The sequence below is a fragment of the Pocillopora damicornis genome, chromosome 11, assembly GCF_964200805.1.
Source record: "Pocillopora damicornis chromosome 11, jaPocDami1.2, whole genome shotgun sequence".
Classification (NCBI taxonomy): domain Eukaryota; kingdom Metazoa; phylum Cnidaria; class Anthozoa; order Scleractinia; family Pocilloporidae; genus Pocillopora; species Pocillopora damicornis.
This window is the reverse complement of record NC_142680.1, coordinates 5,701,081-5,719,147: the sequence shown is the minus strand read 5'-3', so window position 1 is coordinate 5,719,147 and position 18,067 is coordinate 5,701,081. Positions and strand designations below refer to the sequence as shown.

Below are 18,067 nucleotides of genomic sequence, written 5' to 3'. Positions count from 1 at the left end.
AGCAAGGTAGGCTCTCTCGTGACGGAGACTGCACTATAGATCCTCAACTGTTTACTCCCTAACATCGGTATGCATATTCTTCATACTATTCTCTACACATTTGCTGAGAAGCTGACAAGGAGAATTTGTTTAACAATCAAGAGCTTCTTTAGTTGATCATTTCCTTTAATCTCATCGTTTTAATGTTTGATTCAGGAATGATTCTGTAGGGAGAAATTGGATGCTGGTCGCCCTTGGAGGCTGAGGGTTTTATATTAGGCTCCAGAGATTCACTAATGAATAGCAAGAGATTTCAATTAAAGTAACCACAATTTATTTCTGATGTTTCGTTGAACTTCGTCTTTTCGAGTCATTGGCACGAACATCGCAACATAAGATAAGATAAATTTCCCACATTGGGCTAAGTAAGTTACAGTCAACTTAGAGTCGACTTTCTCACTTTAACATATTCGTTATTGATAACTTCGTCAACTTTAGAAATAAAGAGATAAACTATCTATTGATGGCAATAAACATAGTTTAAAAACTACTTAGTAGCAAAGCAGTTACCTAAAGCAATTTTCTATTAAATGTAAAAAGTAATTTTTACTTTTAATCTTTAAATGTAAAGAATGTTAATCTTAAATGTAAATAAATGTTAATTTTTTTTTTTTGCTTTACTTCGCTGTGATCGGTCCAGAAAACTCGCGCCACTCTTCAACCAATCAGATGCAAAACTAAAACCAAATACGACTTGGATGCCCGCGTTTTCCCTCGCTTCAAGCAGTTTGGTCAGTTTTGCGAGAGTTCTCATTGGCTCTTAAAAATATTTTCCTCTCTTCTGATTGGTCATTGTAATTACTTTGGTTTTGGTTTTACGACATTCATGTAAAGCGCTCTAACGTTGATTTAGATCACAACTGTGATTGAATATACTTCGTGCAGTTACTCTAGCCTTGTAAAAATTAAGACCTGAGCGATTACACATTTTTCCTAGTTTCTCAAAACTACACGTTTAAATCGAAGGATTATATATCGAAAGACTCCTACACTGGTACTTTTCATTCCTAAAATGCTGAATATTTGGCGTTATAACTTGATGGAGTATGAGATCCCAGGTTTCGTTGTGGGAACAATGCCATTTCACGGAGACAACACTTAGAGAAAAATCAATGATGGAAAAAAATTATAGCTACTGGAAAAATTAGGCAAAACTACAAAAGACGTCTTCATTTAGGCCGCATGCCACAAGAAAAAAAAATATCAGGTAGGTGCCTATCTGATAATCAGAATAGAGTGATACCAGGATTTAAGGTCGGATAAAAAGGATTAATGGTCACCGAAAAAGTCTACCCCCAGACTAAATCGTACACAAGCAGCCACCTGGACGAACCATTAAAGGGAAAAACCGGAATATTCAGTGATCTTTCAGTGTCGTTTCAACGTAACAATGATTTTGTTCTCCACAACGTTTTAGTAGCGCAATTTACTGTTTGCTTCTCCATATGGTAACACTTGAGTGGCACATGTCAGACTTGCGCAGTCCTTCCCGCTTGCTTTTCACCAAGCGGAGCTCCAAAAGAGAAAATCTGAGGGTGGAAAGAGAACATTGATAAGTGAAGTTTTCCACGTCAGTGCAATTAGGTAATTGCATCGCACGAGAAGAAGTCTGGTGAGATTTGTAAACATTGTTCCATTACCGTCGCGATCTGAACGTACATGCAGTTACGTGTAAATGGTTAAGTACAAATTGCGTTCGGATCAAGGAATTTCACAAAGAGGGGCCGAAAAAATTGCAGCACGAGCGCTATCCCGACTTATTCCCACCCCTCCCCCTATTGAAAAATTAACGCTCCGATGTAACACTCGTAGTGAGTCGCTGGCCAGAATTTATCACCTCAGAATTTATGCCCGACGTCATGAAGAAACAGATTTACGTTTGGAAAATTAAAACAGCCCTCACCTGTTTCCAAGCACAGCTTTCAGTGATTCAAGATTCCATGTGATATTGGTCTTGATGATCAACAGACCTTTTGGATTGATGATCTCCCACAGGCGAATCAACCAAGCTAAACACAGGAAAAACACAATAACCGTTAGAGCCCTTTTCAACTCAATGCAGCCACACCAAAACTGACGTTATCACGAAGAGAGGTAAAATTTTAAAAAAGCCAATGATAAATCAAAGTGAACCAAGCAAACTTCCTGAAGCGCGGGAAAACGCGCGTGGCCAAGGGGTGTTTGGCTTTAGTCTTCCATCAGATTAGTTGAGAGGGTCGCACGAGTTTTCAAGACATGGGTCATTCCTAACTGCGATTGGCTGTTGTGACTGCACAGGTTTTAGTGGACCCTTGGTAAAGGCATATCGTAATTATGAAAAAAAATTCGCTTTTGAACTTTACATGATGTTCCAGAATTCAGCACAGACATATTTTGCGAAAATGGATTATATCTGTATAAACAGACCGTTAACACTTTAACTCCCGAGAATCTGATTTTATAATTCTCCTCAATAGCTGTTACCCATTTCCATGTAAATCAGTCACGAGCATTTTCATTTTTTTGATCAAGATAAAAACTTCCCACTAATAAGTTTGAGTATTCTCGTTACCTGCTTGCTGGATATTGTATGAATATTCTAGGGAGAAGTTACATGTCGATCAATTCTGGGAGGTCAAGACTTTTAAAGTAAAAGAGTATTTCAGGTTGAATCCCAGTAGCTGGTGGATAAATCTAGTCGCAGACATTAAGATGGGCCGACGTCCACTCATTTGTAACTGAATTCTGTCAGGAAAAAGGCGAGTTCACTTACCTTTAACATTGGCCAGACGGTGGAGGCAAGGCATGACAATGACGTCATAAACACCAATCTCATTTGGCAGCCAGGTGAACTGCACAATTGAAATCAAACAAACAAACAAAATTATCTTACCCGAAAGTACTTTCCTTTATTAACTCAAAATAAACCACGAACAACAACTATTTAGCAGGTTAAAAACGAAGGACAACTTATTCTGCAAAAATCTCCTTTGCAGCCTTTAATTGTTTGGTCACGTCGCGCAATCTCAGTGCTCTTTTCTAACGAGTTTCGTGACAAGTCCAAAGGACTGCGAGAGAGACCTTCAATTCGGTAGCATCCGAATAATAAAAGAATTGACCATTGGGACCGATTCTAACAATCATAGCCTCTAACCTGTTGGAACAGCACTTTCTCAGTTTCGGCTATAATCTTGTTGAGAGGAATACTGGAAAAACGCTTGTCCAGAGCGCTGGTGATCTCCAAGGATTTTCCTTGCTGAATCTTCAGGGCTGCATCGAGCAGACGACCACTGTGGTCTATAGCAATCACCTGCAAGGAAGAGAATCACAATAATTTTTTTTTCCCGAAAGGGCAATTTAACGATATCAGGCAGTCAATGAATAAAGGGGATAAAATTCTAAAGAAACTGTTTTGCTGCATCGATGAGGGATTTTTAAATTTGGTTTCAACAACTGAGTTGATAGTGTCAATTGGTCTCCGTCAAGAGTTCTAAAAGCTGATATTTCGAGCATTCGCCTTTTCCTGCAGTCAAATGAATAAAGGTTTGGTTCTTAGCGCAGCTGGGAGTCTACCTCACAACAACGCTTTTATAAGTCTTTTCCCCACTTGTTTCGAGGAAAATTTTTACTAATAATTTACCGGCTTCGGGTCGGGGTGTTAATGGGGTCGGGGTGTTATGAATTTTCATTGTTCACTTCGGATATTTCTCTTTGTTCTGAGTAGCCGTGGTCCTCTGGTTTGACAACCTTTGATCTTAAAACTCTTAAAGCAGGTTAACGACTTAAAGCGCTTTTCCATTGCGTGTCGTAAAACGAAATTCAAAGTACCCGCCACGGCCAATCGGAAGAGAGGAAAATACCATTAAGAGACAAAAGGAACTCGAAGTAAAACCAACAAAACTGCCTAAAGCGCGGGAAAACGCAGGCGACCAATTTGTGATTGTTTGTTAGTTTTGCATCTTATTGGTTAAGAGGGTGGCACGAGTTTTCTGGACCAATCACAGAACAAAATGAAGCATAACTAACAAAATCTCGGATTACTTTCGACATTCAACTGAAAATTGCTTTATACTGCCTAAGTCGAAAATTCCAAACTCACCTGATCAAAATGTCTGCTCAGTTCATACGAGAGTCGTCCTACAGAGCACATGATTTCCAAAGCCTTCTTAACAGGGCATTCACACTTCTGTATGGCATCCACGCAAAGCTGAACTAGCTCCTCATGCTCTTCGACGTTGTTGTCCATTCCCTGAAAACATACATTGAGTTGTGAATCAAACATAAGGTGACCTTAAACACGCCAGGAAGATCCATGAAACACTACCAACAGTCAGAAGACATCTGTTACCAAGAATTGAGGGAAAAGTTTGAATTTTGTCGTGTACAGTATCAGTTATATACTTTTCAGAAACGGTCTGTTTGGTGCGGTATTAACAATGCAAGGAGAATTTGAGCACCAATCAGAGACGAAGGATCTTTAAAAGGAGAGGGGAAGGGGGGCGGTCGCGGATTTCTGTACATTCTGCGTCAAGTTGCTTGTTTCGCCGTAATAATAGCGGCGAATGAATTCTATATAGCAATAGAAAGGATTTTTCTGCCATGCATTTCCTTTGCATTCGCCCGTTTTCACCACCTTAATTTTTAAGAATTGCATGTTGAGCGTACACGGGCTCTCCAGCGGACTCTCTTCCCCCCCCCCCCCCCCCCTTTGGCTACACCCCAACCGATAATGGTTAGTTGGATTAACTAACCAAAAGATCCCCATAGTGAGACGAGACTTCGCTCAGTAGAAACTCTTCCGCATCATCATGGTATTGTGAATTGGAAGTGGAGTAATATGCACTGTTGTCAACACCAGGCACAGTCGAAGGATTGTCTGAGGAAAATAACAGCATGTACAAATGAAAAAAAAAAGACAAATTTGAAAAATGGATACTTATATGTACTCAGTGGCCCAGAGAGCTCGAGAACTGTGCTAAAACATTCAACCCTTTCACCCTTCAGTGTGACTAGCATACAATTTCCCCTCACAATACCAATCCCTGGATGAAACTTAAGGAGCACAAGAATTTCAAGAGGCTCTCGATTGTCGAACAAATTCAGTCTTGAGACTATACGTGCTGATGTCAGGAAACTACAACTGATAAACAGAGAAAATCGGAGAAGAACTTCTTAGATGCTGACCCAATCTCCGCAGATAAAACAGCTAACTCTCCTAGCTGGTGTCCATAAAATCCCTTTTGGCTGCTCGTGAGAATTTCATGTTATATCAGGACAATATCCCCCCGCATATCATCTCTTTATTTCTATTGACCTATAAGCTTGACATGGTATTCAAATTGTAAGGGAGAATTAAATAAATCGTTCCACAAAAGAGCAAAATGCTTCAAGAGTTTTTCCTCTGATGAGAAGCAATCTCTTTGTGTTCAAAATCTCTTAGTACGTGGCCATAGCCATCCCAACCCACTCAACTTTACGTGGACCCACCGAGTTCTTGCTTTTAGTTTTAAAAGTGAGTACATGTACTACTAAAACATAGCTGGAGGTTTGCGCATGAAAGAGTTCATTACCACTTTCAATATCAGTGTCTGAGCAGTTACACACCTACCCCTCCCCTAACCCATCCTCAACTCAAACGTATTATAAGTTGGGTGTGGTGGGGTTAAGCAAGGGGTAGATGCGTAGTTGCCCAGGTACTGACATTCGCGCACCTACCCCTCCCCTAACCCTTCCTCAACTCTTGCATATTATCAGTTGGGTGTGGTGGGGTTAGGGGAGGGGTAGGCATGGTTCCAGCAGTGAATGAGAATAACGTTATAACCACAGTGTACCTACCTTCTACACCAACTCCAAGCACAAACACAGGAGTCCCAACCAAACGTATTGGTGGACTATCCGCAATGGACTGCACAAGTCTAAAGCCAAGATGCTGGAAGAAATGGCGGCGAAAAGCAAAACGAGCAAATCGTGATGCCCCATCTCCTGTAGAAACCCAGCTGCCACCCTGACAAAAAAAAAAAACATTTTCAATGTCTAAAAACAACTGATCAAAAAAAGCGGTTAAATTAAGTGAAACGTAACTTACCATGATCATGTTGTGTCTTCCATCAAAACATGGTGTAGAAAAGTCATCATACAAAAGGTGAGGTTTGTAATCTTTAAATCCATTAAAATGGTCTTCACCCCACTCCCAAACGTTTCCAAAGACATCACAAAATCCAGCTTTAGTCGGCGGGAACATGTTCACAGGCTTAAACCGAGAAAAAAAATATAACTCTTTAGTTATTTTAAGTCAGTCACAGTGAAGAGAATAATCAATCTTTCCAAGAACTTCTATAATTGACTATAATAATAAAAGGAATGATAAAAAGGACTCACTGTGGAAGAGCCATACGCCATGTTGATGTTTGCTTTTGTATCATCCTGGTAGATAATGTCAGAGGTAGTACCCTCTGAGGGAGATTTCTGGAAAATAATTTTTTTTTCCATTTTAGTGCAGCATTAAACTAAAACCCTGGACTATCTAATAAAATGTTACACAAGAATAATTTGGGGAGAGGAGCTGAGGCAAGTCCAAGCTGGGCATGAGCAACCCCCCCCCCCCCTTCCAACTCCCCGACCTCTCTTTGAGACCATTCTGCACAGAGATGATCCTGAACAAAATCTTGTCAATAGTATTTTGCCTCACAACACAATTAACTGTTTAACTCTCAGGACTAACCAGAGGGAATTTCTCCTTACAATATCAATACAATATCAGACAGACAAATGGCAAGAATAAAGAAAAATATCGATAATAGAGGATTATCAGTTGATCCAATATCAAATTCTCAGAACTAACATCACAAGAATGGTGTGGCAGACAGTAAGGAGAATTACTTATGAGATCTTAGGAATGGAAAGGTTAAAAGAAACTGTTTTAACTCTTTAACTCTTTAACTCCCAGAAGTGACTTACTCATAAATTTTCCTTATAATATCCATAAATTATCCAGCCAAAAGGTAATGAGAATACTCAGACTTATCAAAATGAAGTTGTTATCTTAACCTAACACAAAATTATGTCTCACCAAAGTGAAACTTTTACAAATTAAAATCCTTTTCACAAAATAGTTTATATTTCACTAGCTTTGTGCAGTCAGGGCGCATCACAGGCCTGGTAAGTATTTTTATAATGGGCCATTTCGTAGCTTTATGCGCCATACACGCATGGCGCACGGCCTTCCTAATCCCTGCCTTTGTTTTATCTGTTTACTCTTCTAATGATTACTGATAGCTTCTACTAAACGAGACATTCACATGAAGTTGGTAGCATAATAGTGAGTCACTCCAAAGAAAAAGCAGTACTGAAGTAAGTTTTGCTGACAATAAGATTGTCAAAGCCTAACCTGGGGTTCGCGCATGGCATGATGTTCAGCCTCTGTAGGCAGACGGTAGTCTGAACCCTTCCAGGCACAGAAAGCTTTTGCTTCATGGTAGTTCACTTCTGCAGGCCAGTCCATGGGCATTTCCATCACCTCAAACATTGCACGGTACCTGTTTGTTCAAGCAAAAAGATATGAGAGGAGAAAGAACATATAAAACACCACTTAAGGGGAGAGTGGTCAAATTTACATGGGAGGCTTAGGTTAGGAAGTTACAGTACATACACCTAAATCATGAACAAAATAAACTTCATGCAGTTACCTCCAGGTATTCAGTCAATAAACACAATGTGATTACTGCAATGAGTGTTGGGGTACAACAAGCATCCTTATCATGTGACAAAACAAATGGCATCTCTGTTTAACCCCTGAAACAGTTCTTAAGAGTCAGAGACACTAACTATTTCCAGATATAAACCTCTTTGACTCACTTGTAAGGACACTCCATCTCCTCTAAGTCACTATTTACATGATGATCACCATTTAAGACACCATTGGCAAACCCATTAACAGCACCATTGGCAACTCCATTGGCAACTCCATTGGCAACTCCATTAGCAACTCCATTGGCAACTCCATTGGCAACACCATTGGCAACACCATTATAATGCCCATTCATGTTATGATTGACGTCACTTTCTTCCTTACAGTGAGAGTAAGTTGCTAAGTCTCCACCACAACCAGATTTGCACTTTTTTCCACAAACCCAAAAAGTAGGATGACGCATTTTGCGGAACAGTTTCCAATTCCAGCCTATAACACAATGAGAAATTCACTGAACTCTCCATCTGTCTCCTGAGGAGAGTCTTAGTTATGAAAAAGATTTGAAAGTTACAGTGAAGCATAGTGATTTGTTTTCTTCACTACCAGTAAGTTCACCATGATGAACAAGTGCATGTAACCTCTTTTCACAGTATTAACCCTTTACATCCTAACAAAAATATGTTTGTTCTCCATACTGTTTTATATATATTTTGTATAAAGTACAACAAAAAAAAAACTAGAAGAATTCTTTAGTAGGTGATCATTTCCATTACTCAATATAACCATAATTGTTTACACCCTAACATCAGTATGCATATTCTTCATAATTTTCTCTGTCAATTTCCTAAAGTAAATGAAAAGGAGAGTTTGTGTAACAATCACTGAAGAGCCTCTTTAGTTGGTGATCATTTCCTTTATTCTCATAAACCTTAAAGTGTGATTCAGGGAAGATACTGTAAGGAGAAATTAGAAACTGGTCACTCTTAGTGATTAGAGGGTTATTGTTTGCCCCGGCAGTGATATTGCGGGGAGAGATCAGATGCTCGTCACTCTCAGGGGTTATGGATTAAAATTTGACAGATGTGGCAAAAATTAAAACATGAACAATCATTGATAAAAACAGCACAAATTTTGTGCATCAAACCACACACAAAAAAAAATGTTTTAAATCTACATCAGTAGTTCTAGCTAGGATACTTCATTATGACACATTTGTTCCCTCCATTTTGGGGTGGATTCAACTGTTTTATGCCTTTTAACCTAACAACAAATTCACCTGGAAATTAAGCTTATTATCATGGAAATCAAAGAGTACATTTGAACAAAGCCTTGATTTAAGACAGCTAGTATGCAATTCCAACCTTCATCAGTCCAGTACTTGGAGTCTTCATAACCTCCATCATTGACAAAATCCAAATACTCCCGATTGGTGATCAGATATTTGGAAGCTCTGAAAGGCGGAACCCTAAGGAAAGATTGACAGGTGTCAGATGGCTTCATCAAAAAATGTTCAGAAATTAAAAATATTAATTACTCTGACATTAATGAAACTGACAAGACATAAACACACAATTATCATTGACAACAAACTTAATGAATGATGAAGAGTTCAAATTACATATTACATTTATTAGGTACCCTATAGCTAAGTTAATTTAGCAAAAAAAAAAATACTAATATCAATTAAGTTTTATGTTACTCTTCATACAAGAAGAGATTTTTTTAGATAATTCATCAATAAAATTCCCTTGAATTTTATATGCTATTTCATCTCTTTCCAATCAATCTTAAAAAGCAACCAAAGAATAAGATACATGTAGTAATTCAAAATCCACATTATTAAAGGATGTAAAATACTAACGTCCAAGTATTTAATATCACAGCAGTTGACCAATGTTAACTGACACCATTGAAAAAAATAAAGTTATTACAAACAACATTCGTAACATTCAATTATTAATAATTATTGGCTGGCAGTTTTTCTATTAACAACAGCAAAAAATATTTAATAATAAAAGTAAATACAATCTGACTTATGGACTCAGACATCCTAAAATAAGTAACATAATCAAATATGTTTCATAAAAAACACAAAAAGCATCACTCACCTTTTTCTTTCTTAAAATTAATATTAAATAAATATTCAGCTACAGAAATATTTTACTCATAATTTTAACTGACATTAACATAAACTGCTATGTAATTATGAATTGAATATAACTTTTTAAACAAATGGTACTTTTTGATCTTATTTTTGTAAAAATAGTTTCTTATAGAAAGTGCAAAACTATGAATGATCACTTAATTGGACTCATTTTCAAGTTGCTTACTTTGATAATACTCAGGCTTCAAAATTTTCATTACATTTGTTAATAGTAATATAATTATTTAACTTCTTAGCAACACAATAAATTAAAAAGCAGTTTACTGGCCGTGACTTAATTTCCATACATTGTAATTATACAAATAAAAAGTACATGTATAACTAAACATTAAATTATTTAACATGTGCAATAATAAATATATAATCATGCTGCAGCTTAATGAACCTTGACACACACATTATGTTTCCCACGACAACAAACAAACAAACAATGGACAGAAACAACAAAAGTACAACAAGGGATTATGAAACAACATCTGACAAGCACTGTTGAACAAAGATTAAAACTTGTCCACAGCTGAAAGGACATAATCATTTAATTTTTACAATTAAGTCTGACAGTTTCTGCCAACTGCGGTTTAAGATTAAATATGTTGAGTAACTTTCACCATTCACAGATTTTTGCTGGTATGAAAACTTGAAGGCAGTCACATGTTTAATCATGTGGTGTGATTGTCAAAGTGTTGAGAGAAGTCCTGAGATAGAATGTTGTCCGTATCAAGGACTGATGTTGGTCCTCATCAAAATCAAGTGAGGAATTTGTCTGTACAGATCGATGTCAGTTGAGTGATTTCAGTCTGGTTTGTGAGTCTGGTTGTCTGAGTAAGAAAGTCTGGAAATGGACTGTTATCCATAGCAAAGACTGATGTAATGATTAAACTTAGGTTATAAAGCAGAATGCAGTCTGTCAGTTGGAGATTTTCAGTGTGGTTCATGATCATGAAAACTGATTGGTCAGAGAGAACTGATCGGTCAGTTTTTCCACACTTTTACTGATAGTGAAATACAGGTGGAAAGGTCACTCTTTGATTCTCATATTGATCATGCACCGTTTCTCACACAGACCCTGGTAACTCACTTGACATTCCATTCGCCATATTCGTTGTCCCAGCCATATGATGGAAAGTTTTCTGGTTTGCCCATGCTCACAGCCTGCTCTGTTATTTCAATCAGTGGATTGGACGACACAGGATCGCCTGATAGTTGGTATCATATATGATTTTACAAAAAGCACTATTTCTGATATCTGCACACACCGGAAATGTGGAATTCCCTCGGGAGAGATGATAGAGCTCGAGATCCTCTTAGGAAATGAAACCCACAAATCTTTTCCTCTTCAATTTCCAAATTCTTGCCAGGTTTTCAGAACAAAAATAAGAAAGAGACATGGGGAGGTTCAGGATATTAAGAACCCACCACAAAATCCAACAAAACAGGTTAGGGATGGACATAAATTATCCCCGACAACAAATCACCTCTGAGTCACTCAACCATTCCTCTCAGCTTTCCTCTTAGTACAGTACATGTTATTATTACCCCCCTCTTCCCTCCCTTCCCTCCCAATCAACTCCTCCCACCCTTCCCCTCTAGTTTCTGCTATCTCATACATTCCACTCTTCCATATAAATTTTTTCTCACTTCAAATCCCACTTTTTCTGCAAACCGTTCCTTCAACTCAACCCACTTCACATGCAGTCAATTTTGTGGTAATTATTTTCCCCCATACCCAAATTTTGAAGAAAACCTGGCAAGAATCACAAGTGTCTTGTAATTTCTGTGTTTTGGACCATTCATAAAATTTGGGTGCATTTAACAAGCAGCTTTTTGGTATGCAATCCAGTAAGAAAAACATTCAGAGTTTCTTTCAATATCCAGGTACTGCGGCAAATGGAAGAAACAGTCACATGACTGTGGAAAAAATTTGAAGCAACAGCCAGTCGTCACTTCTTTTGGAAATAGGTTTTAGAAAAAGGAATGTAAATGTGCAATGTATTTTTCTGTAACAGGCATATCTTTTCATTACAGTAACACGGTACTATGACAGCAATATTTTAATTTATACAATTTGTGTTGCACTCAAAAAATAATTCAGGGCCAATTGAATTTGAGATTAACTTGTATCAAAAGGTGAACATTCTTGTTTGCTCTCATTGTTACATGTAAGTTTAAGTCTGCATTTGAAATTAGTCAGTCTGCTTTCAATGTCTTAACAAACAGATGTTTTTTTATATTACCAATTTCTCTGAGTGTTGATTTTCAATTTTTTTTGAAATCCAAACAGATAAAAGTACCTTTTAAATTATTTTCTTACAGACACTTTTGGTGCATTTTGCATAATCCTCAGAGATAGATTGACGATGAGGAGATTAAATAACTTCAGTGAGTGTTGAGCTAAAAGCTCTTTTTTCTTCAGGTATGTGTTTGTAAGTTATAATTGTGTGCTTAGGAAACATTTTACATTTGATGAGAATGTTTGAATCATTCCACCACTGTGGGACAGTGGTACATCACGAAGGATGGACTTCACTCTGTGAGACAGCCAACTGGTAGAAGAGATATAACAAGTGTTCTGTTCCAGCTATGCATGGGCACAAATCTGTAGGCACCTTCTTATGAGACCAAATTCCAGGACAACAGAAGCCTTAGGGTGAGGCCATTTTCATGGGAACCAGAGATGAACACATTTTAGGACCCAAAGGGGTGCAGTTCTGATATAAAAGGGGCCCTTACCTTGCCCCCACCACTGACCAATAGAGTTTAATATTGCATAGGAACACCTTGTAGGTTTAATTATTATCCAACTGCACTATGAGTAGAGTACAAATAACCTTCAATATTTTGACAGTTGTTCTTTTTTGTACTGTAAAAAAGACCTGTTTAACCACTCGACTGTTCCCACTTTTTAAAAAAAGTGCATCAAAAGCAGTTGGATAACAAATAACTTATCAGATGTTTTGGTGTGTAATATCACACAGTATTTTTTTACTCATTGTTTGTATTTTGATTTTACAAAAACTGTTCTTTAGTATATTCTGCTACTAAGTTTTAAGCTAGTTTTAAACTGATTACGCAACTCAGACTAGCAAAGAAAACTTTATCTAACTCTCTCATAGCAACCATGCAAATTAACTACCTGGCTAACAAAAACTATCCCATAACATTTTTCTCCCACAACATGTTATCTACCTTTCCAATAATTATAAAGTTAGCAAGACTATTGCCTCAAAGAATTTCACAATTATCAGTACAAGCTGTGAGTTTTACCTGTGTTCAATGGTCCATTTTTCCATCCCTTAGGCTTTTTGACAAGTTCCAGTGGCATCTGACGAATCAAAACTGATGAAGTCTCAAAGTGGATCCTTGCAAAAAGCAACAAAAATGTGTTGATTGTTAATACTACATGTATTACTTGGCAACCAAAACTCAGTGAATTCAGTGAAGAAACGAATTTAAGATATCCTCGCAGCTATGAACACTACTGAACTAGTAATTGAAAATAGGACCTGAAAAAAATTCAGGCCTGTACAGGATTTGAACCCATGACCTCTGTGATACCAGTGCAGCACTCTACCGACTGAGCTAACGAGCCAACTGGGATCTGGTACCGGCTCCCAGTTGGCTTGTTAGCTCAGTTGGTAGAGCACTGCACCAGTATCGTAGAGGTCATGGATTCAAATCCTGTACAGGCCTGAATTTTTTTCAGGTCCTATTTTCAACCACTAGTTCAGTACAGGGCATGAAATTAACTTTTTTTTCTGATAGCCACTTGGCTCCTAAATTCTTCAAATTGGTAGCCAATTCAAAAAAAGTTGGCTGCCATTTTCAAAGACAAACAAAATCTTTCTTTAAGCTGTCAGCATTCTAGATAGACCCTCCAAAATTAATTTAGGGAAAAGATGGAGGAAGTTTGCCGCGGATTTATCTTTGCAAATCTTTTTTCACTATATCTCTTGGTAAGGTTATGATGAAACATTTTAGTCGCCAATTTGGCGACTAACTTTCATGATTTGGTAGCCAAAGTGAATAATTTAGTCGCATTGGCGCCTGTATTAGGCGCAATTTCACGCCCTGCAGTCGTGTCCTTACCTTTAAGGATCTCTTAAAAATCCATGTATTATCAAAATACCTGCAAGTAACTTCATGTACATAATATTATGTGTAAAAAATTATTTCTTTATTCCCCAAAAGTGATCAAATTTAAAGTAATTTTCTAAATTGTCTGAATTTAAAGCATTATGCAGTGCATTAATTGTCAACTGAATGTGCAGGTGATAAGAATTAAATTACTACAAGATAATATCAACTGGCATTTTAACATGATTTTACTGAAAGTGAAAGGGTTACAAGGCACTGTGGAGGTCTAAACTTGTGACAAATCAACTGCTTTTATTCTACTGTCAGTTCATTGAACAGAGGTTATCCAATTGTATTTTAGATCTTGCCTAGCTGCTTAATAATACCTTATTTGAAATGAAGCCTGTAGAATATACAATAAAATTATCTTGCAAAGATTTCACATGTTATACCCATAGATTAAACAAATTGTAAAATCAAAGCAATTTAAATGCTACAAAAATTACATCTTTATAACCTTTAATGTCATACCTTTCATGTTCAAATCCCATGAAAACCGCCCACTAAAATAAAGATAAGCTCATACCATTAGGCTTGGATACAAAAAAAACAATACTATACTTAACACATTCCACTACCCCTCCCTAACAAGAGCAGACTCATCAACTCACAATCTTTTAATCATACCAAAATTAATAAATTCAAAGGTGTGAAAAAAATTAGGCCTTGCAATCCCAGGTGTGATCAATATAATTCTTAAAATGGTAAGCAGAAAGGTGATAAGGAGAAAAAGGTTTTGTCTGACCAAGGATTTGATCAGATACCAAATTCTCAGAGCTACAATGGGAATACAGTGAGGAGAATCTACATAATTGCATATAGGTAAAATTTTGATCAGCAAACTTGACATATAAAGTGCAAAGCAACCAATAAGAATATTGAAAAATCCCCTCACAATTTTGAAGACCAACCACTCAGGATTGAAACTGTCAGTGCAGAGGTTTTATTTGTGCAGTCACACAGATTTGATATGCACTTAATTTGCTCAAAGAAACAATACTGTATATTTCAAGTTGAGGCACCCCATTCCTTTCCAATAACATCAAAGCTTAAACAAAAGAATTTTTGCTGAATAGTGAATTTCATAACCTTTCCAATAATATATAGTTTATGGTGGTTATGCATCAAATAGCACATTACATTTTTTTTTTTGCTAAGGACACCCACAAAGGTCTACCATATCCTTAAAACAAGACCCTAATGGTTTTACCCATTGGCTGTCCTGAGTAACGGGCAGTTCCAGTGGTGTGTTCTCAATGACATCCAAAATGACTTGGCGTGTTTTCTTGCGGAATTCTGCCACTTCAACAACTGTTGGCCATTTAAAGCTGCCTCCCATCCTGTAGTTCTCCTAAAAGAAATGCAACCATCTCTCATTGTGGTTTTCACATTAACCCTTTGATCCTCAACCCTTTCACTCCCAAGATCTAATTAGTAATCCTCCTTACTATCTGCCATACAATTCTTATGATGTTAGTTCAGAGAATTTGGTATTGGATCAACTAATAATCCCACGATTGATATTCTTCTCTATTCTCATCACCTGCCTGCTTGTTATTGTATTGATATTGTAAGGAGAAATTCTATCTTGGTCACTTGTGGGAGTGAAAGGGTTAAGTGTGACTTGCATCTAATTTCTCCTTAGAAAATCACCCCTAATCAAACATTTGAGACCACAAGAATAAAGGGAAAGTCTTAACAACTTGTTATAGTAAATCAAATCCTTCTTGTCAGCACTTAAGGAAATGTATAGAGAACAGTATGGAGAATATGCATACTGATGTTGGAGTGAACTAGTGAGACTCTGTAACCCCTAAGAGTGACTAGCATCTAATTTCTCACTTCAATATCACCCCTGGCTCAAATATTGAGGTTATCAGAACAAAGGAAATAGGAAAATCTGTAATTTAAATGCCAAATGGAAATCTGTAATTTTGCAAATTGGAAATTCATGTATATACTAGGCAACATCCAAGCTGTCGATGTATAGCCAAAAGTTATTGTGAAACATTAAATCAAAAATTTTTTATCACCGTGTCATCCCATGACATTTCATCTACACCTGTCTCAAAGAGTGTCTCAAGGAAAAAATTCACCCTCTCCTGAAATAAAAAAAAAACCTATGTGAGATAAATAATTCAGTCAAGTACAAACCTATCCAACTCAGATGCAAGGACTTCAACCAATTCTCCTCTACACTGTCCCCTTATTAGAGATTAACTCTTTACCTCTCCCCTCAGGCTGCTATACATTTCCTTGTAAATTAGTAATGAGAATTTAGTGTTAGATCAAGATGACAACTTCTACCTGATAAGTATTCTCATTACTTAGAGATTAACCCCTTAACTCTCCTCTAAGGCTGTCACATATTTGCTTGTAAATTAGTAATGAGAATTTAGTATTAGATCAAAGTAACAAATTCTACTTGATAGGTGTTCTCATAACTCTACATAAAGTGATGGAACAAGTGGATCACTTCGAGGAGTTTTTTTAAAAAAAAAAAGTTACAAGTAAATGCCTGGTTGCATATATAGTTTGGTCAAAGCAGCTAGGTCAGAATAAACTGCAATTAGAAATATGATTCTCCCCACACTCCCAAACCTGAAATTTATTTCTTGGTCTTTAAAAAATGATTCTATTCTGTTACTAGAGATAACATTTAACTTGAATATCATGTAAGACACATACCTTCAGAAGGCCTGAAAGAACAAGTTTATTGATATAAACAGCTGCTGTATGGCCAAAGTAAAATATCAAAGGAAGACGTAGACGATCTGGGCATTTGTAAAATGCTGACTCATCTAAAACAGAATTTAAAAAAACAATGTTAAATTCCCATGTCAGTGTCACCTGGACAGAAACAGTGTTCATGCATATGCTGCTTGCTAGTTTGGTACAAATATTATTAACGACTATATCTTATCTTAAAATTTCCATTTGACATTACAGATTGGAGATATCTCCACCTATTGCACAGAGTTAATCCGCTGAATATTTTATCTTTTAAGCAATCTTTTTAACCAGTAATGGCTAATATTCCTTGGTTTTTAAATTCTGTTCATTATAAAGGGGTAAGTTTCTAAAGAAACTGTGGTGCTGTGTCAGTGAGAGAGTATAGCAGGTAATTTAGTGTTTACAACTGAGTTGAAAACGTAAATTAGCCACCCTAAAGGTTAAAAAAGCTGACGTTTTGAGCATTAGCCAAAATGAAACATCAGCTTTTTCACCCTTTACGGTGGCTACTTTACGTTTTCAACTCAGTTGTTAACACTAGATTACCTGCTCTGTTCATTATAGGCTTCAGGCTCAATATTTTACAGTAGCCATTTGGTGAACTAACATCACAAAATGGTTGCCAGAAGTTTCTGGAACATCACATGAAATACAAAACTTCATCACAACACTTGTCTTTAGATTAAGAAGTATGGCCACCATTGTTAGAGATTCATTCCACTTCTCAAGGCTTATTACTTGGGCAATCAAGCAGCCATAAGAAGATATTTTAACCCAAGAAAGAACAGAGCATGAGTAATATTCAGCTTCAGACCAAGAAAAATAGGCTATAGACTTTTGCAACTAGTTACATCAGACAGCCCAACACAGGTAAGCAAATTGACAACTTACCTCACAAATTTAAATGCTTAAATTCATGGAAATCATGGCAACCACATTTTATAAGATCAGTATCTTTCTGCTCTGATTAAACTCTATATCATATATAAGAAAAAATAATATCTTTGGCGATGCCTTTTGTAAAGTACTTGAAAAAGCACAAACAAGTAAAGTCTTTTTATCATTTCAGATAAGTGGTAAAATCAGTGAAGCAGAAGAGACAGTAAAACACAAAATTGCAGAGAGAAGATCTTTTTAATTTGCATTTTATTAAATATTCAGATTGTCAGTCATCACACCAGGAGGCAATTAGTGGCACCGGAAAAAAAGACATTTGAACAGGTTAACATCAATCAATCATCAAACCAGTGAAGCAGAAAAGACAAAACACAAAATTGCAGAGAGAAGATCTTTTTAAATCTGCATTTTATTAAATATTTAGACTCAGTCAT

At 36.8% G+C, this 18,067-nt stretch overlaps 1 protein-coding gene across 7 annotated transcripts in view; it reads right to left on the bottom strand.

The window, feature by feature from the left end:
- Positions 1–290: 290 nt before the first annotated feature.
- The window catches only part of LOC113667842 (uncharacterized), a 37,485-nt gene continuing 19,708 nt past the window's right edge, over positions 291–18,067 (bottom strand). For 6 of the 7 annotated variants that reach the window (XM_089186982.1, XM_089186980.1, XM_089186981.1 and 3 more), the window contains 18 exons: positions 16,692–16,804; positions 16,037–16,105; positions 15,214–15,354; positions 14,475–14,506; positions 13,134–13,228; positions 10,948–11,065; positions 9,067–9,170; positions 7,873–8,194; positions 7,406–7,553; positions 6,397–6,483; positions 6,104–6,268; positions 5,854–6,022; positions 4,770–4,894; positions 4,118–4,267; positions 3,173–3,328; positions 2,792–2,870; positions 1,943–2,048; positions 291–1,568 (listed from right to left, as the gene is read on the bottom strand). In XM_089186982.1, coding sequence (XP_089043108.1) covers positions 1,466–1,568; positions 1,943–2,048; positions 2,792–2,870; positions 3,173–3,328; positions 4,118–4,267; positions 4,770–4,894; positions 5,854–6,022; positions 6,104–6,268; positions 6,397–6,483; positions 7,406–7,553; positions 7,873–8,194; positions 9,067–9,170; positions 10,948–11,065; positions 13,134–13,228; positions 14,475–14,506; positions 15,214–15,354; positions 16,037–16,105; positions 16,692–16,804 — 2,282 coding nt within the window. In that variant the 3' untranslated portion in view covers positions 291–1,465. Of the gene's footprint in view, positions 1,569–1,942; positions 2,049–2,791; positions 2,871–3,172; positions 3,329–4,117; positions 4,268–4,769; positions 4,895–5,853; positions 6,023–6,103; positions 6,269–6,396; positions 6,484–7,405; positions 7,554–7,872; positions 8,195–9,066; positions 9,171–10,947; positions 11,066–13,133; positions 13,229–14,474; positions 14,507–15,213; positions 15,355–16,036; positions 16,106–16,691; positions 16,805–17,627; positions 17,711–18,067 lie in introns of all 7 variants that reach the window. The other variant, XM_089186984.1, reaches the window with a different exon arrangement.